The sequence below is a fragment of the Zootoca vivipara genome, chromosome 1, assembly GCF_963506605.1.
Source record: "Zootoca vivipara chromosome 1, rZooViv1.1, whole genome shotgun sequence".
NCBI classification, from domain to species: Eukaryota; Metazoa; Chordata; class Lepidosauria; order Squamata; family Lacertidae; genus Zootoca; species Zootoca vivipara.
This window is the reverse complement of record NC_083276.1, coordinates 77,050,370-77,068,915: the sequence shown is the minus strand read 5'-3', so window position 1 is coordinate 77,068,915 and position 18,546 is coordinate 77,050,370. Positions and strand designations below refer to the sequence as shown.

Here is an 18,546-nt window from a genome sequence, read left to right as displayed (position 1 = left end):
GCAACCCAGCTCATGAAACAGAATAATGTTGATCATAAGGTATAGGTTGCTATGGTGAGTAAAGCTGAGACTGGAGCCTTGCATCCTCTAGCAAGCCAGGTTTGTATCAATAAGGGCCCTTGCCAGGATGCACCTGAGATAGGGGTCAAGCTAAAAGGCTAGCTACCAACATGAGACAAGGATGGGTAAAGTGTAGAGCTCTTAGCACACGTCTCTGCAGCCAGCAATTAATAATTTCCCCAACTTCTGGAAAGAATTTAGGCTTAATCAGAAGTTAGGAAAATATTTTATTCATGAGCAGGTGTGATGTGGCATGGGAAAATCCTGTGTGATGTTCTATTTGTGAATGCAGAATCCACTCACTGTGATGAAACAACAGCAACTCATTGCAGTGCAGGCTGGGTGCAGGGTGCAATGTAGAACTGTGTAACTTGGATCTGTGTTGAAAGCTATACACAGTCCTGGGCAAACACTGTTTGTAGGCAGGAACAAGTTAACTATAAGCCTACTTCACATTATGCAACACATCTGAACCCTCTAAAATGTTTCCCACCAATCACAAATGCTGTTACAATGCTTATCCTGTATATATGCGAGTTCTGCATAGAAAAGTAACAGTTCCTCTGCATCTCTTGCATTTAATGGCCTTCAACTCCGCTGATTATGCTCTCCATCCCTGTCTATGTTCACTTCTCTTGCCAAATCCCCCTTCCCCCCAACAAACCCCCTTCCCTTTGTCTGGGGGAGATCTCCCACTTTTGTTGCACTGTAGCACAAAAAACGCCCTTATTTACCGGTATTTATTTATTGCATTTATATCCCACCATTTTCTCCAAGGAGCTCAAAGTAGCATACACGGTTCTCCCTCTTCTCATGCAAGCCCCACAACAACACTTTGAGGTAGGTTAGGCTGAGAGAGCACTTTGAAGCTCAACATCAAAAAAACCAAGATCATGGCCACTGGTCCCATCACCTCCTGGCAAATAGAAGGGGAAGAAATTGAGGCAGTGAGAGATTTTACCTTCTTGGGCTCCTTGATCACTGCAGATGGTGACAGCAGTCACGAAATTAAAAGACGCCTGCTTCTTGGGAGAAAAGCAATGACAAACCTAGACAGCATCTTAAAAAGCAGAGACATCACTTTGCCTACAAAGGTCCATATAGTTAAAGCTATGTTTTTCTCAGTAGTGATGTATGGAAGTGAGAGCTGGACCATAAAGAAGGCTGATCGCTGAAGAATTGATGCTTTTGAATTATGGTGCTGGAGGAGACACTTGAGAGTCCCATGGACTGCAAGAAGATCAAACCTATCCATTCTGCAGGAAATCAGCCCTGAGTGCTCACTGGAAGGACAGATCGTGAAGCTGAGGCTCCAATACTTTGGCCACCTCATGAGAAGAGAAGACTCCCTGGAAAAGACCCTGATGTTGGGAAAGATTGTGGGCACTAGGAGAAGGGGATGACGGAGGACGAGATGGTTGGACAGTGTTCTCGAAGCTACGAACATGAGTTTGACCAAACTGCGGGAGGCAGTGCAAGACAGGAGTGCCTGGCGTGCTATGGTCCATGGGGTCACGAAGAGTCGGACACGACTAAATGACTAAACAACAGGCTGAGAGACAGCAACAGGCCTAAGGTCACGCAATGAACTTCATGTCTGAATGTAAAGCAGGGCAGTGGAGTATGTGACCTGAGGAAAAAGAGTTGGGGGCCAGAGAGAGGCCCAAAGGGCCACATTCAGCCATCAGGCTTGAGGTTCCCCACCCCTGTCCTATCTCCCATCCAGACCATGATGACAGAGGCTTTTTTCTGTGAGTAAGGAAGAGATCAGCAATAGGTAATGTATCACAGCAGCCATTACACTCTAAACCATGTTACACTCTAAACCATGTTTTTTGAATTTCTCCTGATCAGCAAAACTCCTTGACATGAAAAGGAACTTTGTCAATTTAGGTAATGATTGGATTGCTGCCCCTTATAAAACATATGAGTAAGATGTTCATCTGATGCTGAGGCACTAACACTGAGTAATTTCCCAGCACTCATTAGTAACACTTTTTTATTTAAGAAAAGAAAGTATTAGCTATAGTTTCCCCACAGTAAGCTTTTTAATCATCACAGCTTACTGGCAGAGGGATTTGTGGAGTAGCTTATATGATCACAAAGAGAATTAAATGCATTACACTTGCTCTGTATCCTGCTAAATGATATATTATAGGAGGAGACTGAGGCTGCTGGATTCCCATAAAGTAAGACGAATACAGTATATGAATTTCAGACTTGGTATCTATGTTATATTAGGGAGGATTTTACAATGGTGTTATGCAAGTCCCACTCTGCATCTATTAACCTAATATTGCACTCATTCCACAGAATACATGACAGAGAATTTAACCATTCACCCTCAGCAATGCTGTGTGTTTCAGGCTATCTAGAGATATGTAATAAAGGTGCCAGGCGAGCATACATGGGGACAGTGGGGAGCATCTTCTGAGATGCTTGTGCTGCTGTTCTCTGGACAGCAACAAGGAGATTTTAACAAGGAGAAATGTAAAGTACTACCTTGGGCAAAAAATAAAAGGCACAAATACAGGATGGGAGACACCTGGCTTGAGAGCAGTACATGTGAAAAGCAGTACATGTGAAAAGGATCTAGGAGTCTTGGTAGACCACAAACTTGACATGAGTCAACAGCAGCTAAAAAAGCCAATGCAATGCTGGGCTGCATCAATAGGAGTATAGCATCAAGGGAAGTAATAGTACCACTGTATTCTGCTCTGGTCAGACCTCACCTGGAGTACTGTGTCCATTTCTGGGCACCACGGTTCAAGAAGGATACAGACAAGCTGGAACGTGTCCAGAAGAGGGCAACCAAAATGGTCAAAGGCCTGGAAACGATGCCTTATGAGGAACGGCTTAGGGAGCTGGGTATGTTTAGCCTGGAGGAGAGAAGGTTAAGGGGTGATATGATAGCCATGTTCAAATATATAAAAGGATGTCATATAGAGGAGGGAGAAAGATTGTTTTCTGCTGCTCCAGAGAAGCGGACACGGAGCAATGGATTCAAGCTACAAGAAAGAAGATTCCACCTAAACATTAGGAAGAACTTCCTGACAGTAAGAGCTGTTCGGCAGTGGAATTTGCTACCAAGGAGTGTGGTGGAGTCTCCTTCTTTGGAGGTGTTTAAGCGGAGGCTTGACAGGCATATGTCAGGAGCATAGCTGCCAAGTTTTCCCTTTTCTCGTGAGGAAGCCTATTCAGCATAAGGGAATTTCCCTTAAAAAAGGGAGAACTTGGCAGCTATGGTCAGGAGTGCTTTGATGGTGTTTCCTGCTTGGCAAGGGGTTGGACTGGATGGCCCTTGTGGTCTCTTCCAACTCTATGATTCTATGGACCTCTTACGGAGGAGGCACACAAAGAAGGGCCTCAGATGATGGTTGCAGGGTCTGGGTTGGTTAATCATGCTATATACACACACACAAACACACTCTTATTTTCAAGTCACTATCTTCTTTCACTCTCTTATTGTTTTCAGAAATTCAGAATCGGCTTTTTAGCTTTCTCAGGCCATGCCTATCTTATTCAGTCATAATTTGTCCTCTATTGCAGCTCCAGAGGGAATTTGCTTTATCATCGTACAGCTTTACTGTCTACAGATCTAACAGGTTTCTGCATTCCCTTAGAAAACACCTCCCTGAGGTATTATACAGTGGCAATAATTCAGAGTCTAAATGACTCTTCTGAGATGCTGTTTCTTTAATAGGCTGCATGAACATGGACAGCCCTGAGTGCTCCCTGGAAGGACAGATCGTGAAGCTGAGGCTCCAATACTTTGGCCACCTCATGAGAAGAGAAGAATCCTTGGAAAAGACCCTGATGTTGGGAAAGATTGAGGGCACTAGGAGAAGGGGACGACAGAGGACAAGATGGTTGGACAGTGTTCTCGAAGCTACGAACATGAGTTTGACCAAACTACGGGAGGCAGTGCAAGACAGGAGTGCCTGGCGTGCTATGGTCCATGGGGTCACGAAGAGTCGGACACGACTAAACGACTAAACAACAACAACATGAACATGGACACAGAAAAAGAGCAGGAAAAAGAAAGCATATCTTAATGCTTGTGTTTGTGAGCACTCCAAAAGAGTTGTTCCAACATAAAGTGTGATTTTTACTGAGAGATTTCTTCTCCTGTAAGGCTGTGAATAGGGATTTCACGGTCAATTTCTGTATTACATTTTTGTACATGCAGGCACCCATTTATGTATGCGTCCCATTTATGTAAGCGTAAACAACCACACATACCCAAGCTTGCTTCAATGCACGCTAGGGGAATGGATGTTGCATAGAATGGCTTTCCCAGTAGGTGTATGTGGAGAGAAAATAATAGTGCAACCTTCCAGGCTGTAAATTTAGGCTTGTGCATTTGATCTGAAGTGTAAGTACAACCTTACACGCACGACCACACATTTGGAACACGTGTACCAGGATAGCAACTGCTATTGAGTAAAAAGGCACTCCTACAAGCCTGTGGGGTTTTTCCCCTTGCCGCATTTTACAGACTCTCATATTAGACCATTCATTTCCTTGAAGAAACGTACAGCTCCCTCTTCCCAGCACCCAAACTGCCCACCTAAAAACGTCTCAATTCTGCAATTCGGATTTAAAACTTGCAACTCGACTGCACACTTATCCGGACCAGGACTATCCCGGTTGAACCAGCGCAAATTTATTCCGAGGGAACAGTGACGCTTCAGACGTTACCTACCCATAGCCAATCTCCTTTACGCAACACCTTAGGGGCGGCCGGAAGCCCCCAAACCTTCTCTGCAGCTGCTCCTCTCCTCACGCGCAAAGCACCGCTGCAGCCGCTTCTCGCCACGAATCCGGCCCCAAGGCGGTGACTGGCTCCGGGCCCCGCCGTGCTCATGACTATGTAATGCGCGTATTCAAATCGAGCCGTTGCTGGGGCAACCTGAGGCCCTGTTACTCACGCGAATCCCTGGAAGTACCCGAGGAGGCAGCGCGGGCCCGGGAACGGAGGGAACCCAAGGCTCTCTCCTTAGCTGGGGCTTTTTTGGCAGGAGCAGCCCCTTCTCTTTCTTTCCTCCTCTTACTCTGGAAGTAAGGGAAAGGGGAGGGGCGCCACCTTTTTGCAGCCCGAGGAGACAAGAAGCCGGTAGGGGAGAGACTCCACCCAGGTGGGTGAGAGGCGGGAAGGGGCAAGATGAAGGTGCCACCCCCGCCCCCCTCGCACTGTTTTTAACAATTCTTGGTTTCAATCTTACCCGGAAGCTTTGCCCCTAAGACTTGATAAGGGACATGTACTCTGCATATTCGGCGGCGAGCATCCTTATTGCGGCCGAGCAGTCATGCTGCTTATTATTATTATTATTATTATTATTACTGTTTACGTTAGCATGCTTATTGGGGAGCAACCGCATTGAACACAGCGGGGTTTCCTTCTGAGTAAACATGCAAGGGATAACACTGCATGGCTAGAATCCTTTGATCGCTTGCCTTGCATGTTTAGATCGAATCATAGAGTTGGAAGGGGCCACGAGGATCATCTAGTCTAGCCCCCTGCAATACAGAAATCTTTTTGCCCAACGTGGAACTCGAACCCCTAACCCTGAGATTAAGAGTCTCGTGCTCCACCACTGAGTTATCCAGGTCGGAATGTCATTTCTTGTAACTTGAATCCATTGCTTTGGGTCCTAGTGCACTGGTTTAATTCCAAGTGGATTCAGGTGGAATCTTAAGTGTGCATACTTCTTAGTAATGATGTTGCAAATGGTAAGGCTTGCTTCCAAATAAGCAAGTTATTGTTTACTCCTTGTTTGTGATGGAGCTGATATATGCTTGGAGATCATATACTGTAGCTACATCAGGAAGAACTTTCTGACAGCAAGGTCTGTTTGACCGTGGAATAGACTCCCAAGGGGGGGGGATGGACTCTCGCCTTCCTTGGAGGTTTAAGTTGGATACAATTTGTCATGTATGATCTAGTTGAGATTCCTGCATTGCAGAACATTGGACTTGACCCTCGGAGTCCCTTCCAACTCTCCAATTCCATGATTCTGCGGCTCAAGCAAGCAAGCCATGCTGTAAAAGTAAGGCAAGCACAAACATCCTTCCTTGGGGTCACTAGCAAACATACTCTGTAAAGAGAGTCCTTTTTGACTTCAGATTTGCCATCAGTTAGCCTGGGTGATCAAAAACCCATAGAGTTACTCTTGGGAAATTGTATTAGATGCCAACAGTTAAATATGTTTTGAATAACTTAATAATGTTTGGTGTGTGTTTCTGATGTGCCTTCAGAGCTGTCTGTCCCTTTGTACACAGAATGATCTTGGTTTTTTTTGACGTTGAGCTTCAGACCATATTTTGCGCTCTCCTCTTTCACCCTCATTAAAAGGTTCTTTGAGGGTGAAAGAGGAGAGTGCAAAATATGGTCTGAAGCTCAACGTCAAAAAAACCAAGATCATGGCCACTGGTCCCATCACCTCCTGGCAAATAGAAGGGGAAGAAATGGAGGCAGTGAGAGATTTTACTTTCCTGGACAAAGACAACAGGCAAAATGCATAATGGCATTTAAACATACATGTTTTGCAGACTGACTTGGCCTTAGATTCTAATGTACAAAAATGCTTCCAGTAGCACCTTAGAGACCAACTAAGTTTGTCATAGGTATGAGCTTTCGTGTGCATGCACACTTCAGATACACTAAAACAGAAGTCACCAGACCCTTATGTATAGTCAGAGGGTGGGGAGGGGTATTACTCAGAAGGGTGGTGGGAATGGGTGTTTGGCTGATAGGAGTGGTAAACCTGTTGATGACTGTTAACGACTGCAATTGGTCTTGCAGGAAAAAGCAAGGGCTGAGGTGCTAAAGAAAGCTTGATAATGTATAATGAGATAAGAATCCAGTGTCCTTATTCAGACCAGGTCTCTCCATGGTTTTAAGCTTGGTAATGAGTTGCAATTCAGCAACTTATCTTTTCAGTCTGTTTCTGAAATTTTTCTGTAATAAAACAGCTACTTTGAGATCTTGTATAGAATGTCCTGGGAGATTGATTCCTGCAAGACCAATTGCAGTCATTAACAGTCGTTAGCAGTCAGATGGGGTGGGTCCTAAAACAAACATATCAGATGTCAAAGGCCAAGGTAATGCAACAAAAGCCATACAATTTAGGTGCCAAGCATCATAATAATGTATGTTAAGTACTTTTCATGTACTAAAGCAATATGTAAAATACTTTTAAAGTTGGGTTTGGATTTTCTGATCTAGTTGACTGAGCTACCCTGCCAAAAACAAAATCCTAACAGCCTGCTTTTGTGAATGTTTATTAAAAGTGTCTATTAAGGGGCTTATTCCCAGGTAAATGGACATGGGATTACACAGCCTAAACTAGGGAGGGGAACCCTCAGGAGAGAGTTTCAATTAGTCTTTATCTCCATCCACGTTCTCCCACTATCTGTTCTCTCTCACCCTGGAGTGCGACTGCTCCTAAAACAGAGATGGGCAACCTTTTTTATGTCAAGGGGCAAATTCCTTTGGACTGCTAATCTGCTGGGAGTGGGCACAGCCAGAACAACAGGTACTTACGACAGACATTAATTTATAATAAAGACCACCCTCTTTCAATTTTCACTGTGGCTACCTCAAAATAAAGATTCCTAAGGTCTACTCAGAAGTAAGCCCCACTGAGTTTGATAGGATTATTCTTAAATAAATATGCAAAGAATTTTTTATTTATTTAGTATAACAGACCAATACAGCTAATGTTCTGGAAAGCAAGTGAAAAAATTACTTTGTGATTCTGGTGTGTGTGAGTGTATTCAGAAGCATAGTAATTTGATACTAGATAGTGATGTGGGGAAAACTGCTTTTCTGGAAGCCAAACAACCATGTTTGGTTAAAAATAAAAAACTCATCAATTATCTATAAAAAAAACTATCTTGTGTTCTGAAATGACATAATAGAAGGTTGGGCACTTAAAAGTCAGGAAAAATAAGGAGGAAATGAATGGAAAGGAAAGACCTCTGATGCGATGGAAGAATGAGGCCGTTTAAGGAAGTATTGGGGCTGCATAAAATGTGGCCTGCAGGTTGCCCACCTTGACGTGGGAGTAAGCCAGGAAGGACACCTGCCATCAGCGAATATATATTCAGTAATGGGCCAGCTTGTGAAACAGTTCATTATGATATTCATAATGTAAATGCCCTCTCAACCTTTGTTTTTCCTCACCTTTTAGAATTTTATTCAAATAACAGTTCTGACATTGCAGGATTAGAGTTGTATAGAATGCAGCCTGATACATAAATGTGGGCAAAAATAGTTTTTAACATTAGGAACTGATTGGTGTAATAGCAATTTCCTTGTGACATCATAGTAAATCTCAGCTGTCTAAAGGTCCCCCCCCCCCAGAAGAGGTTATCTACAGGGCACTTTTGCTAAATTACACTTAAAATGGCATTCACAGCTCCCTGAGGAGCCAACCCCTATATACAGTCTATAGCTTGCATAGATTTTCTTACTTTTTATTTAGTAGGGCTTAAACAACTACTATTGTCTATTGATTAATTTAGACACTGTACAAAGATTTTCATCAAAGTTATACTTTGGAGCTGAAATGTAGAAAGGATAAGTTTGATTGTTAATAGAAATATGTATCAGAATGGGTGTTATATTATCAAGTGGACAAATTATGTATTTAAATGTGCTTCAAGCTTCTTCAGGTAGGGAAGAGGAAGGGGAAAACTAGTTGAAATATATTGTTCTATTACTTTGGAAATCAATGCATTAAAAAAAAAAAGCTTCAGGCGTAAGAGCATTTAGAACAATAATTTCTTGAATGTCCAAATTTGGCAGCTGCCATGATACTCTGAGGTGCAAGGGTGGTGGTAGTGGTAATTGGATTGATAGTTGAATTGATCCAATTATAAATTGGTTTTTTTCCAGAGATTAACACTAGAGAGAGAGAAAACATGTTTGTACTGAAAATGGAAAGAGTGTTTGCAGACTGACCTGCCTGCTGGACAGTACTACATCCATTACACTCCTTTAGTTCTTCACATGCTTCATTTGTAGAATCTTGTAGTGGATGACAAGTGCAACACTTCAGTTACTGGAACTTCCAGGTTAGTCACTAAAACACACTTATATGTGGGCTGCTCTTGAAGATAATATTGGAAACTTCAATTGGCTGAGAACATTGTGGTGAGATTTGTGCCTGGAGTCAGCAGGATGGCTCATATTAGGCCAAGCCTGTTCCACTTTCATTTGCTTTCAGTTCGTTTCTGGGCTCAATTCATGGTTTTGGCTTTGTCCTGCAAAGCCTCTAAGTGGCCTGAGAACAGCATATCTCAGCAACCACCTCTGCCTGTATGAACCAGCTCAAGACAAGCGCTCAGGTTCTCAGACTCTCCTTGTCTTCCCTTGGCCTATGGAAGTAGAACTGGCGGAGAACAAGAAAGTGGCCGAATCCGTTGTGCCTATGGAATAGACTCATTAGACCTGCTCTTTGCCAGCTTAAGTAGGCTTTTATCTTATTCCATTTGGCTTTGTTGTTGTTAGAGCCTCTGCTGATGTTTTTAGCTTGCTGTTGCTGGTATAATTTTATGATGCTATTTTAACTGCTGTTCTCATTTAATTACTTATTTTTGAATACCTTATATTGAGATTTCTATAACAACTAAATCATATTTTTGTAATACAATAACAAAGAAGAAACATAAAAAGCAAGTTGTACCATATAGTATGTACAAAGCGACTAGATGACCCTTGTGGTCTCTTCAACAGTTCTATATTCTATATCAACGCTTCTGAGCTTACAGACACTTGTGTGCCCACCAGTATTTCCTATGGCACCTGCAAAAGGTCTCCGTAAATATCCCCTAAAAATCTACGTTGCATGAGCAATTGTTTGCTTTTGATGCTCAGCTTGTGTTTGCACTGGCTTAGCCTCTCCTACATTGACCTTGCCCCCTTAAACATGAACACATTTAATTGGATGCCAGAACTCAGTGCTCACCCTCTTTCTCCATTTGAACAAAGGAGAGGTGCAAAGAACTTACGTGTGAGTGTGGTGATCTCCGATGGAGGGGTCTTTTTTCCAGTTGATGGTGGGCAAGGGGTGGGGCGTGTCCTCACAATATTGTGGTCCTGTCTCTTTACTGCTCTTTTAGATGTGACAGCCATTTTGTATTATAGCAACTATTATGTGACTGGCATTTGGCATAATTTATCAGAATCCCCAATATTCCTAGTGGCCCAAACAGGTTGGCAACTTCTCAACTTGACGTTCCAACAAATGATGCTACTATTTTGTCTATCCTATGTCAGAACCAGAGGCGTCCTTCCCATAGGGGCTAGTGGCTCGTTGCGCCAGGGCGCCGGCCTCTCAGGGGCGCCCCAGCAGGGCGCAACGAGCCACTAAGCCCTATGGCTCCGCTGCCGCCTCCTCTCCCTTGGCCGCTGCGAGTAACTTCCCCCCTCCTCCCTCCCTATCTCTGCGAAGGACAGGGCGGCTACGGGGCATGAAGTAGGACTGCGGAGGGAGAAAGAGAGAGAGAGAGGTCAGTGCACCATTTATTCTGTCCGCTCACACACTCCCCCGCCCCATGCTGCGGCCACGACCTCTTTATTATTTGGGGAACGCAGAGATGTATTGGTGGGACTCAGAGAAAGCCGTCCCTCCCCCACCCCCCGTGCCTTGATATATATAGATTCTGTTGGGCTTGGAAAAGCAACTTTACAGAGTGATTCTTTTTTCTCTAGTAAAGCTTCTTTGGTGGTGCAGGCAGGGACTTCCTACTGCTGCTGTTTCTGAAGTGGGGTCTCGCTGTAGTACTTTGCAAATGCAGACAGTTTTGAGAGAGTGTGTGTCCCTCCCCTTCTACCTTCCCTAGGCTTCCTCTTTATGGCGGCGGGAGTGGGGAGATACCTTGCATACTGGATGCCCTGCAATTAACTCTCCTCTCCCCTGCACTATATGCAGTTTGCGAAGGAAAGAAATTAACCCTTTAAGAACGTTTCACCTGGGCAGCCGCGAGAGCGCCGGCAGCGAGCTGTAGTCAAGTAGCCCCAACGGCGCCCTCCGCCCCAGGCATAACTGCCAAGTTATCCCTTTTTTTAAGGGAAATTCCCTTATGCTGAATAGGCTTCCTTGCGAGAAAAGGGAAAACTTGGCAGCTATGGCCCCAGGCTAAATTTTGGGAAAGGGAGGGGGCCCCAGAGGGACCTTTGCACCACGGCGCCGGATGTGCTTAAGACGGCCCTGGTCAGAACTAAGAGCAGTTTAGAAGTACTGTTGTATAGCTGAAATTGAAAAATCCAATATATAATAAAATATTGAATGGCATATTCACAGTGGGTGGCGGCATGCTTCCAGTCGCACTGCACTCATTGGGACAGGAAGGTGGTGAGATGGCAAAATTAGGAGTGCTCCAAGGTGGTTGCAGGGCAGCAGTTGCACACACTCATTCAAAACTGCAGCTGCCAGCCTGGAAGTCCTCCATCTTTGCTGCCACCACTTCACCCCAGCCACATTTCAATGAGCACAATACTGCTGCCACTACCGTGTTTCTCCTAAAATAAGACACGTCTTATATTTATTTTTCTTGCAAAAAAACACACCATGGCTTATTTTCAGGGGATGTCTTTTTTTTTTTTATTAAACTCTGTCGGGGCTCGGCAGGGCGCGCGCGCTACTGCTTTTGCCGGCTCCCGCTCAGTTCAGTCGGCAGGGCTCGGCAGTTCAGGGGTCCGCAGTTCAGGGGTCGGCAGGGCGCGCGCGCCGCTGGCTTTGCCGGCTCCCGCTCTGTCGGGGCTTGGCAGGGCGCGCGCGCTACTGCTTTTGCCGGCTGCCGCTCAGTTCAGTCGGCAGGGCTCGGCAGTTCAGGGCTCGGCAGGGCGCGCGCGCTGCTGCCTTTGCCGGCTCCCGCTGGGTCAGGGCTCAGAAAAGCGCGCGCTGCTGCCCTTGCCGGTCCCGCTGGGTCAGGGCTTGGCGCGGCGCGAGCTGCGGATCGTGCAGGGTCCTGCTGGGTCGAGGCTCTGCGCGACGCGTGCTGCAGCTTCTCCCGGCTCCCGGTCCGTCTGCGCTCCATGTGGCGCACGTTGCGCATCCGCTTCCTGACAGGAAAGGCATATCCCTTTTCCTGTTCCTTACGGAAGCGCCATCCAGACCTGCTCCAGCACGGTAGGGTACCTGTACCCCAACACGTCTTATTTTGGGGGGATGTCTTATATTTTTTTGCCGTTAAAAAATCGTGCCATGTCTTATTTTTTAGGCCCGTCTTATTTTGGGAGAAACACGGTAGATGGAGGACACCACTATCTCCGCCCTGCCCCTGCACAAGCCACTTCCATAGATTCATACAGATTTAACAATGAATCTGTGGCACTATACCAGTTTAGCAGTTTTCAATAACAGTATATATCTCTTCTCTGCCACTTTAGAATTCAGTAACTCCACTAATTGCTCTCATTGACTCTTGTTACATGTTTCAAGAGTTCTACTGTTGTATTACAGTCTATGACAGAAAGATCTTTTTTGGCCACCAAGAAGCTCAGGTCATTACCGGTAGGCACTTGAAATGTTTCTCTTCTTGCCTGCAATCTAGTTGCACTGAAAAGGGGGAAGTGGCCTCTCTATAAAGCTACCATGGGTGTGGTCCTTTGGTGCAGCAGTTTTGCTACACAAAAAGATTCTAATTTGGGCTATCTTTTAATTGCTCCACTGTTAATTTTATTGTGCTTTACACATATGGAGCTGGGCATAAAAGTTCTGCTTGCTAATTCAGTTGTAAAGCAATTACAAGTAACAGATCAATATTGGGAAGTATAAAATCAGGAGCATAACTTCAGATATTAAACCACAAATTGATCTTCTTGTCAAACCATAAGTAAGTGTTGCTCTAATACATGTTTCAGAGATAAGAGGGCATTTTGCACAGCAACTGTAATATTTGGTAGCAGTGAAATAAATCATTTTATTTATCGTGTTTTTAACTCTTTAGACACACCGTCTGGTGGTTTACGCAATCTCACCATTGCATTTGGTGTCTTTATATAGGATTATTTTACAACTTCTCCCAATTTAAATAAATTCAATGCCTTTTCACTCATCAGGAGGTAGAATGGCAAGATCTTGCTCCCATTCATAATTTATATATTTATTTTTTATTAAATTTATATACTGTACCGGTCTATACTAGGAGGTCTCAGGGCAGTTCAATTTATGACCCTATGGGTTTGAATTTGTGGTAACTGGTGATTGACCAGGAAAGAGCACTTGAGTTTCTGATGAAAATGTCAGCCTGGTATGTGGCAGTGTTAGAAACTGAAATATGAAAGCTAGGAGTTAAATGGCACCTTAAACCTAGATTATGGGTGCAACAACAGAATGTCTAGGTGTGGTTTTATTATAACAAATACAAAGCTGAAAATGAATGAACTGCAGCTAAAATATTATGTTCGTTTTCCACATGGTCTAGTCCTTCCCCTGCCCACTCCCCTAATATTCTTAAGAGGGTCTATTCTCCAGGCTTCAGAGAGTAGTTGGAAGTGGGGAGGCAGAAAAAGGTCCTCCTGTCCTTCCACTCTGTGGTTTTAATCTGAAATCTTAGGCGCAGTACTGCACTGAGCTCAGAAACTGTTTGCGCTAATGAAATTCCCTGTCGCAAAATGTGCCTAGAACCACGGGAATCTCGAACGCTGCAAGCAAGGGAGGACACAATAAAGGTGTGTCTGATTATGCGTGGTTTGCAAAAAGTGGATATCATTTTACTAGAATGCAGGGTCTTCCAACGAAACTGATGTTGGAAGATTCAGAGCATGCAGTTTATACAGTGCATAGTTAAACTTTGGAATGTGTTCTTACAAGACAGAGTGAACTTGGATGACTTTAAAGAGGATTAGACAAATTCATGAAGGATGGGGCTCTCAATTAATACTAGCCATGAGGACTGTGTATACAGACTATTTCTCTGTATACCAGTTGCTGGGAATCAAAAGTGGAGAGAGTTGCTATTGTACTCAGCTGCTGCTTGTGACCTTCCTATAGGCATCTCTTTGAACACGGCAAAAATATTATGCTGGACTAGATGGATCTGATCCAGCAGAGCTCTTCTTATGTTTTCACATTGTTATGTAATTTCAGGGTTCCCATGATGAGGCTGTATAAACCCTTTATTTTTTAAATAAATGAACTAGTTGAATTTCTTTCATTTTTCTCTAAACAAGTAAAGTTTTTAGTGCTACTTTTATTTCTGGGTTGAATGTAGACTATCACTCTTTCATAGTTGTTTTATAGTCTTTTATGGTTATTAATTGGCAGCTTTGTTTGTTATTGGTTCTTGGAATGACTAAGCATTTGTGGGTGAATATAATTTAAAACCAACAGTGGGGGTAGAATGGTTTTTTTAAAATTTGTTTGCCCAGATATCACAGTTACATATATTTAATATGAAATGTGAAATTCAGGGTGTATAGGTGGAACATTTTATACCTGTTTTCAATGTCATTGCAATTTTAACACCACACTATCTAGATGCATGGCTTAAGAATGTATGAAGTAAGTGCTGAAACCAAAGAAGTTTCTCTTCCTGTGGTTAATGTTTAGGACATTCTGGGATGGAGCTCAACTGGAAATTAGGCAGCGTCTCAAGACCAGGTTCTGCTACAGTTCGGGTCACAGATTTGGGTCGGCAAGGGCTCCTGAATCCCAGTCCATCAATTAAAGATGATGATGAAGAACTACTTTTGAATGAATATCTTTCCCCCAACAAACTGGTAAGTAGATACCAATTTAATGCATCTGGAATGAGAACTCTGGAATGGAAATAATCAAATTAGGCTTGCTGATATACTGTACATTGCATTACTGTGGCATATCTGATGGACTTCCAGTCAAATTGGACTACTGAAAGATGCTTTTGGTACTCCTAGCTACCTCTCAGGCACTTCCATAAACAAATATGACCAACATGAGTATTAGTTAGATTCTACAGAGAAGGATTAATAGGTCCTATTTTACAGTAACCTTATTTCTGTTTAATAGCAAAAGGATTAAAACAGTCTACATTCTAACATCGCAAATATGATTAGGAGAGGCAGAGAGCTGCCTCAGTATATGGGTCATACATTTGGCACATATAAATCACTCAATTTGTCATGCTAGTGGGCTTCCTCTAGCATGGTATTTTCAACCTTGAATATCAGTGCAGTTTGCCCAGCATCTCACTCACACACTTTGAGGCTTGCTTGTTGCTACCTGATAGCATTAAAAGCAACAACTCCATGGACTGCTCCTGAGAACTACCACTGACCTGAAGCATCCCTTCATCCACTTTTCCTTGTCCACAGAAGAGCCAATGTAAACCACTGCTTCCTGTGTGTTGTGCAAAGGAGATAAACTTTCATATTTTGTTAATATTTGGATAACGTTTTGTGTTGGTAAAATAATTGTGCTGTAGGAAAGGGTATGAGTCTGGATTCCCTTGTGACTATGCAGTTTTTATGTTGCAGCATGCATTATTTACTCGGTTACTAATTAAGGGCTGGGAAAGGCCTGGGGTGCAGTGGAAATGGCTCACTTCTGCTGGCAGGGGGATAGCTAGACAACAGGCTGCATTTTAGATGATGGAAAACAGGCAGCGACATGCAATGGTAGACAGGGCTTTCTGTGGGAAAGGAGCTTCAGCAAGGCTGCTTGTGGGCCATTTCCTTTTCTTTCTGTGTGGCAGTTGAAGGAAGGGAAACTTTGATTTTAAAAGAAATTTGGGGATTTCATTGCATAGACTTTTCCCTTCAGACGCCATGCCTCTGTCAGTGAGAAGCAGATTATCAAATGAAATTTCACTAAGAGATGTAATAGAAGCAAAGACGTAGGAGGGTTGACATCTTCATCAAAACAGCAATTGCTTTTGGAGTGAAAGCATTTTATTTGGAAAGTGTAGGGTGTAAAACCATCAGGATGTCCTTGCCCTGATCAACATACTCTGAAAGCTGTAACAGATTAGCAAATGTCCAATCTGATCTCACTGTTGCAGGGACGGGAGATGGGATGTTTAATGCTCTCCCACTTTTTTTTTAAAAAAAGCATCTCATTTTACATACAAAGCTAGTAAAATTAGTTTGATCCCCTTTCTGCAGTCTGAAATGAAACAACCCAGCAAGACCCATGTCTGGTGAGGCTTCAGTCAACTTAGCCCTTCAAATATTTGGGGCCTGTTTCCATCCCTGCTGAGCTTCTTGGGGGTTCTCTTGGTAGTTCCACCTTCCTCAGAAGTGTAGGGAATGGCAGCTCAGGAGGGAGCTTTCTCTGTGGCAGTCCCTAAACTGTGGAACTCCCTTCCACAGGAGTGTGAACAGCCTCTTCATTATACAGCATTTGCCCTACGCTGAAGACACATCTCTTTACCCTGGCCTTTGACAGTTAAGGGATTTCGTTCTGTTGAATGTATATTGTTCTGTTCCATTTAGAATGGTCTTGCTTGTTTTATAGTGGTAACAGTTTTATCTGTGTTTATAGTTGTATAATATATTATTGTAGCCTGCCATGGGATGTTATGGTGAAGCGTGGATAAGAAATATTATAAATAAATAAAATAAAATAACCAGTGCTTTTTCCTGGGGGTATGTATGGGTATGCATACTACTAAACGTTTTGTGAATCTAAGTTTGGCCTCATTGAGGGGCAGTATTTCAATATAAGTAGGAAAACGAGAGTACCCCTGAACATTTTTTTTAGAAAAAAACCCACTGAAAATAACTAATCTGGTTTCAGCACCAACTCAAACTCTTCAAGTTTTCATGTGTCAAGATTTTTGTAATGCAGTACTTACCTTTGACAGTTGCATTCTTTTTTGCCTAATAGGGACTTTCATTTGACCTGAAAGTTTTGAGTGGGCATTGTTGGAGCAGTTGCTTCCTGTTTTTTAAAATATAGATATACAACATTGCCAAGGAAACACTAACTATGTTTGCAGCACGCTTTAATAACAAGTCTAATGTAACTATTATTTGACCTCTTGTTGCTCAGGTTGAAGCAGCTGCTTCCATACTGTTAACTTCCTTTTGCTTTTTTAAGTTTAAAAATAGCACTGCTGTTCAACCAATTGATTAGAAACAAATTTTCATTATGTCTTTTTTAGTGCTTAGAACTCTTTAATGGAACAGTAGCAGGAAATCATTTTCTCACCAACACAGTTACACAGTCTTAGCATTTTTTATATCTGGGAGAAGAATCTGTTAGCCTTCAGGAAGAAAACAATATTTTGAAATTGAGACTGTGCGTGCCTGACTTTTCCTTTCCTCTTTCAAAATTTTAGGTCCATATCCTACTTACTCTTGGGTGTGGTAGTGTATAGACAGTTTCAAACCAGTTTACTCAGCATATTTATTACTGCAGTGAGTGTATTTCCTTGTGCATATCCTTATGCATTTATATCTTTTTCTGTCCTTTCTGAAAACAGAAGATGAGTCCAGTATGAATCATGCATTGAGCATACAATCAGCATCCCACTACAACAGCTAGTGCTGGGCAATGTATAAGTTTGTAGTAAAAACCAAGTTTCTAGTCCTCATGGTTGTAGAATGATTCTACGATTCTATGAAATAAGCTTGAAAAAGTGTTGGTTTTTCAGAGTCTAGTAAGTCTTCTAGTGCTCAGGATCTTTTTGCTCTGCATAGCTTCCTGTCCTTTTCGATGGAGCCATCACAGTGCCCTATTCCACTATTAAATTTGAGTTATTGGTACAAAAAATTGAGAATTTGGTGTTTTTATTTATATAATTGTAAATTATACTTTGTTCAGTGGCTAACTTTTAGTACCCGGATTGCTGATTTTCATAAATTGTGGTCATTTATTTTTAGGATGGGAATGTGCACATATATGCATACGCACAAATGAACACACAGGTGATAGAAGAAATGCTGTTCTCTGAATAATAGATTTGATGGCATCTGGGGATATGCACTTAACTGTACTGTGGGGCCATTTACAAAGAAAACTAAAGTTAGTGGGTTCTGTCTTATATTTTTAAGACAGAATTACTTCCTTCTTTCTTGGCAGATGATTACTTTTCAAAGTTGACGTAAATGAATTTGGCAGGGAGGCCACAGATAGAATGAACAAGTTCAAAAACATTTCAGACAGTTGTTGAAGTTTTATGGAAAGGTGATGTGAAGGGGAGAACTTTCTCCCCTGTTGAAACTAATGTATTGCATGACATATGCAATCTAAGAACAGATGCTATCCCATTTATGTGCTTTCCCTTTCCTTTTTCCACTTTGTTAATTCTTTTTTAATTGAACATTTATACATTTAAAAACATTTATACTAATATTCATTTTTAATAGAGTTCTGCCTCTTCAGTTATAGAGCAGAATTCTTACATTAATATATATGTTGACTGCTAGGGCTTTAGGTGCCCTTCAGAATGGTATGCTAACTAGATGGTGCCCTACATAGTTCCTGCAAAGCCTTAAACGCAGACTGCAGGTCTAAGGTGTATTATAAAGGAAAAAAAGGAAACAACTTT

The 18,546-nt window shown here is 42.7% G+C and overlaps 1 protein-coding gene across 1 annotated transcript in view; it reads left to right on the top strand.

The window, feature by feature from the left end:
• The first annotated feature begins 4,972 nt into the window (after window positions 1-4,972).
• LRRC56 (leucine rich repeat containing 56) overlaps window positions 4,973-18,546 on the top strand; it is a 40,545-nt gene continuing 26,971 nt past the window's right edge. Inside the window, exons 1-3 of the mRNA XM_060276547.1 lie at window positions 4,973-5,198; window positions 8,963-9,141; window positions 14,625-14,794. Of these exons, the coding sequence (XP_060132530.1) occupies window positions 9,105-9,141; window positions 14,625-14,794 (207 nt within the window). The 5' untranslated portion in view covers window positions 4,973-5,198; window positions 8,963-9,104. The remainder of the gene's footprint in view (window positions 5,199-8,962; window positions 9,142-14,624; window positions 14,795-18,546) is intronic.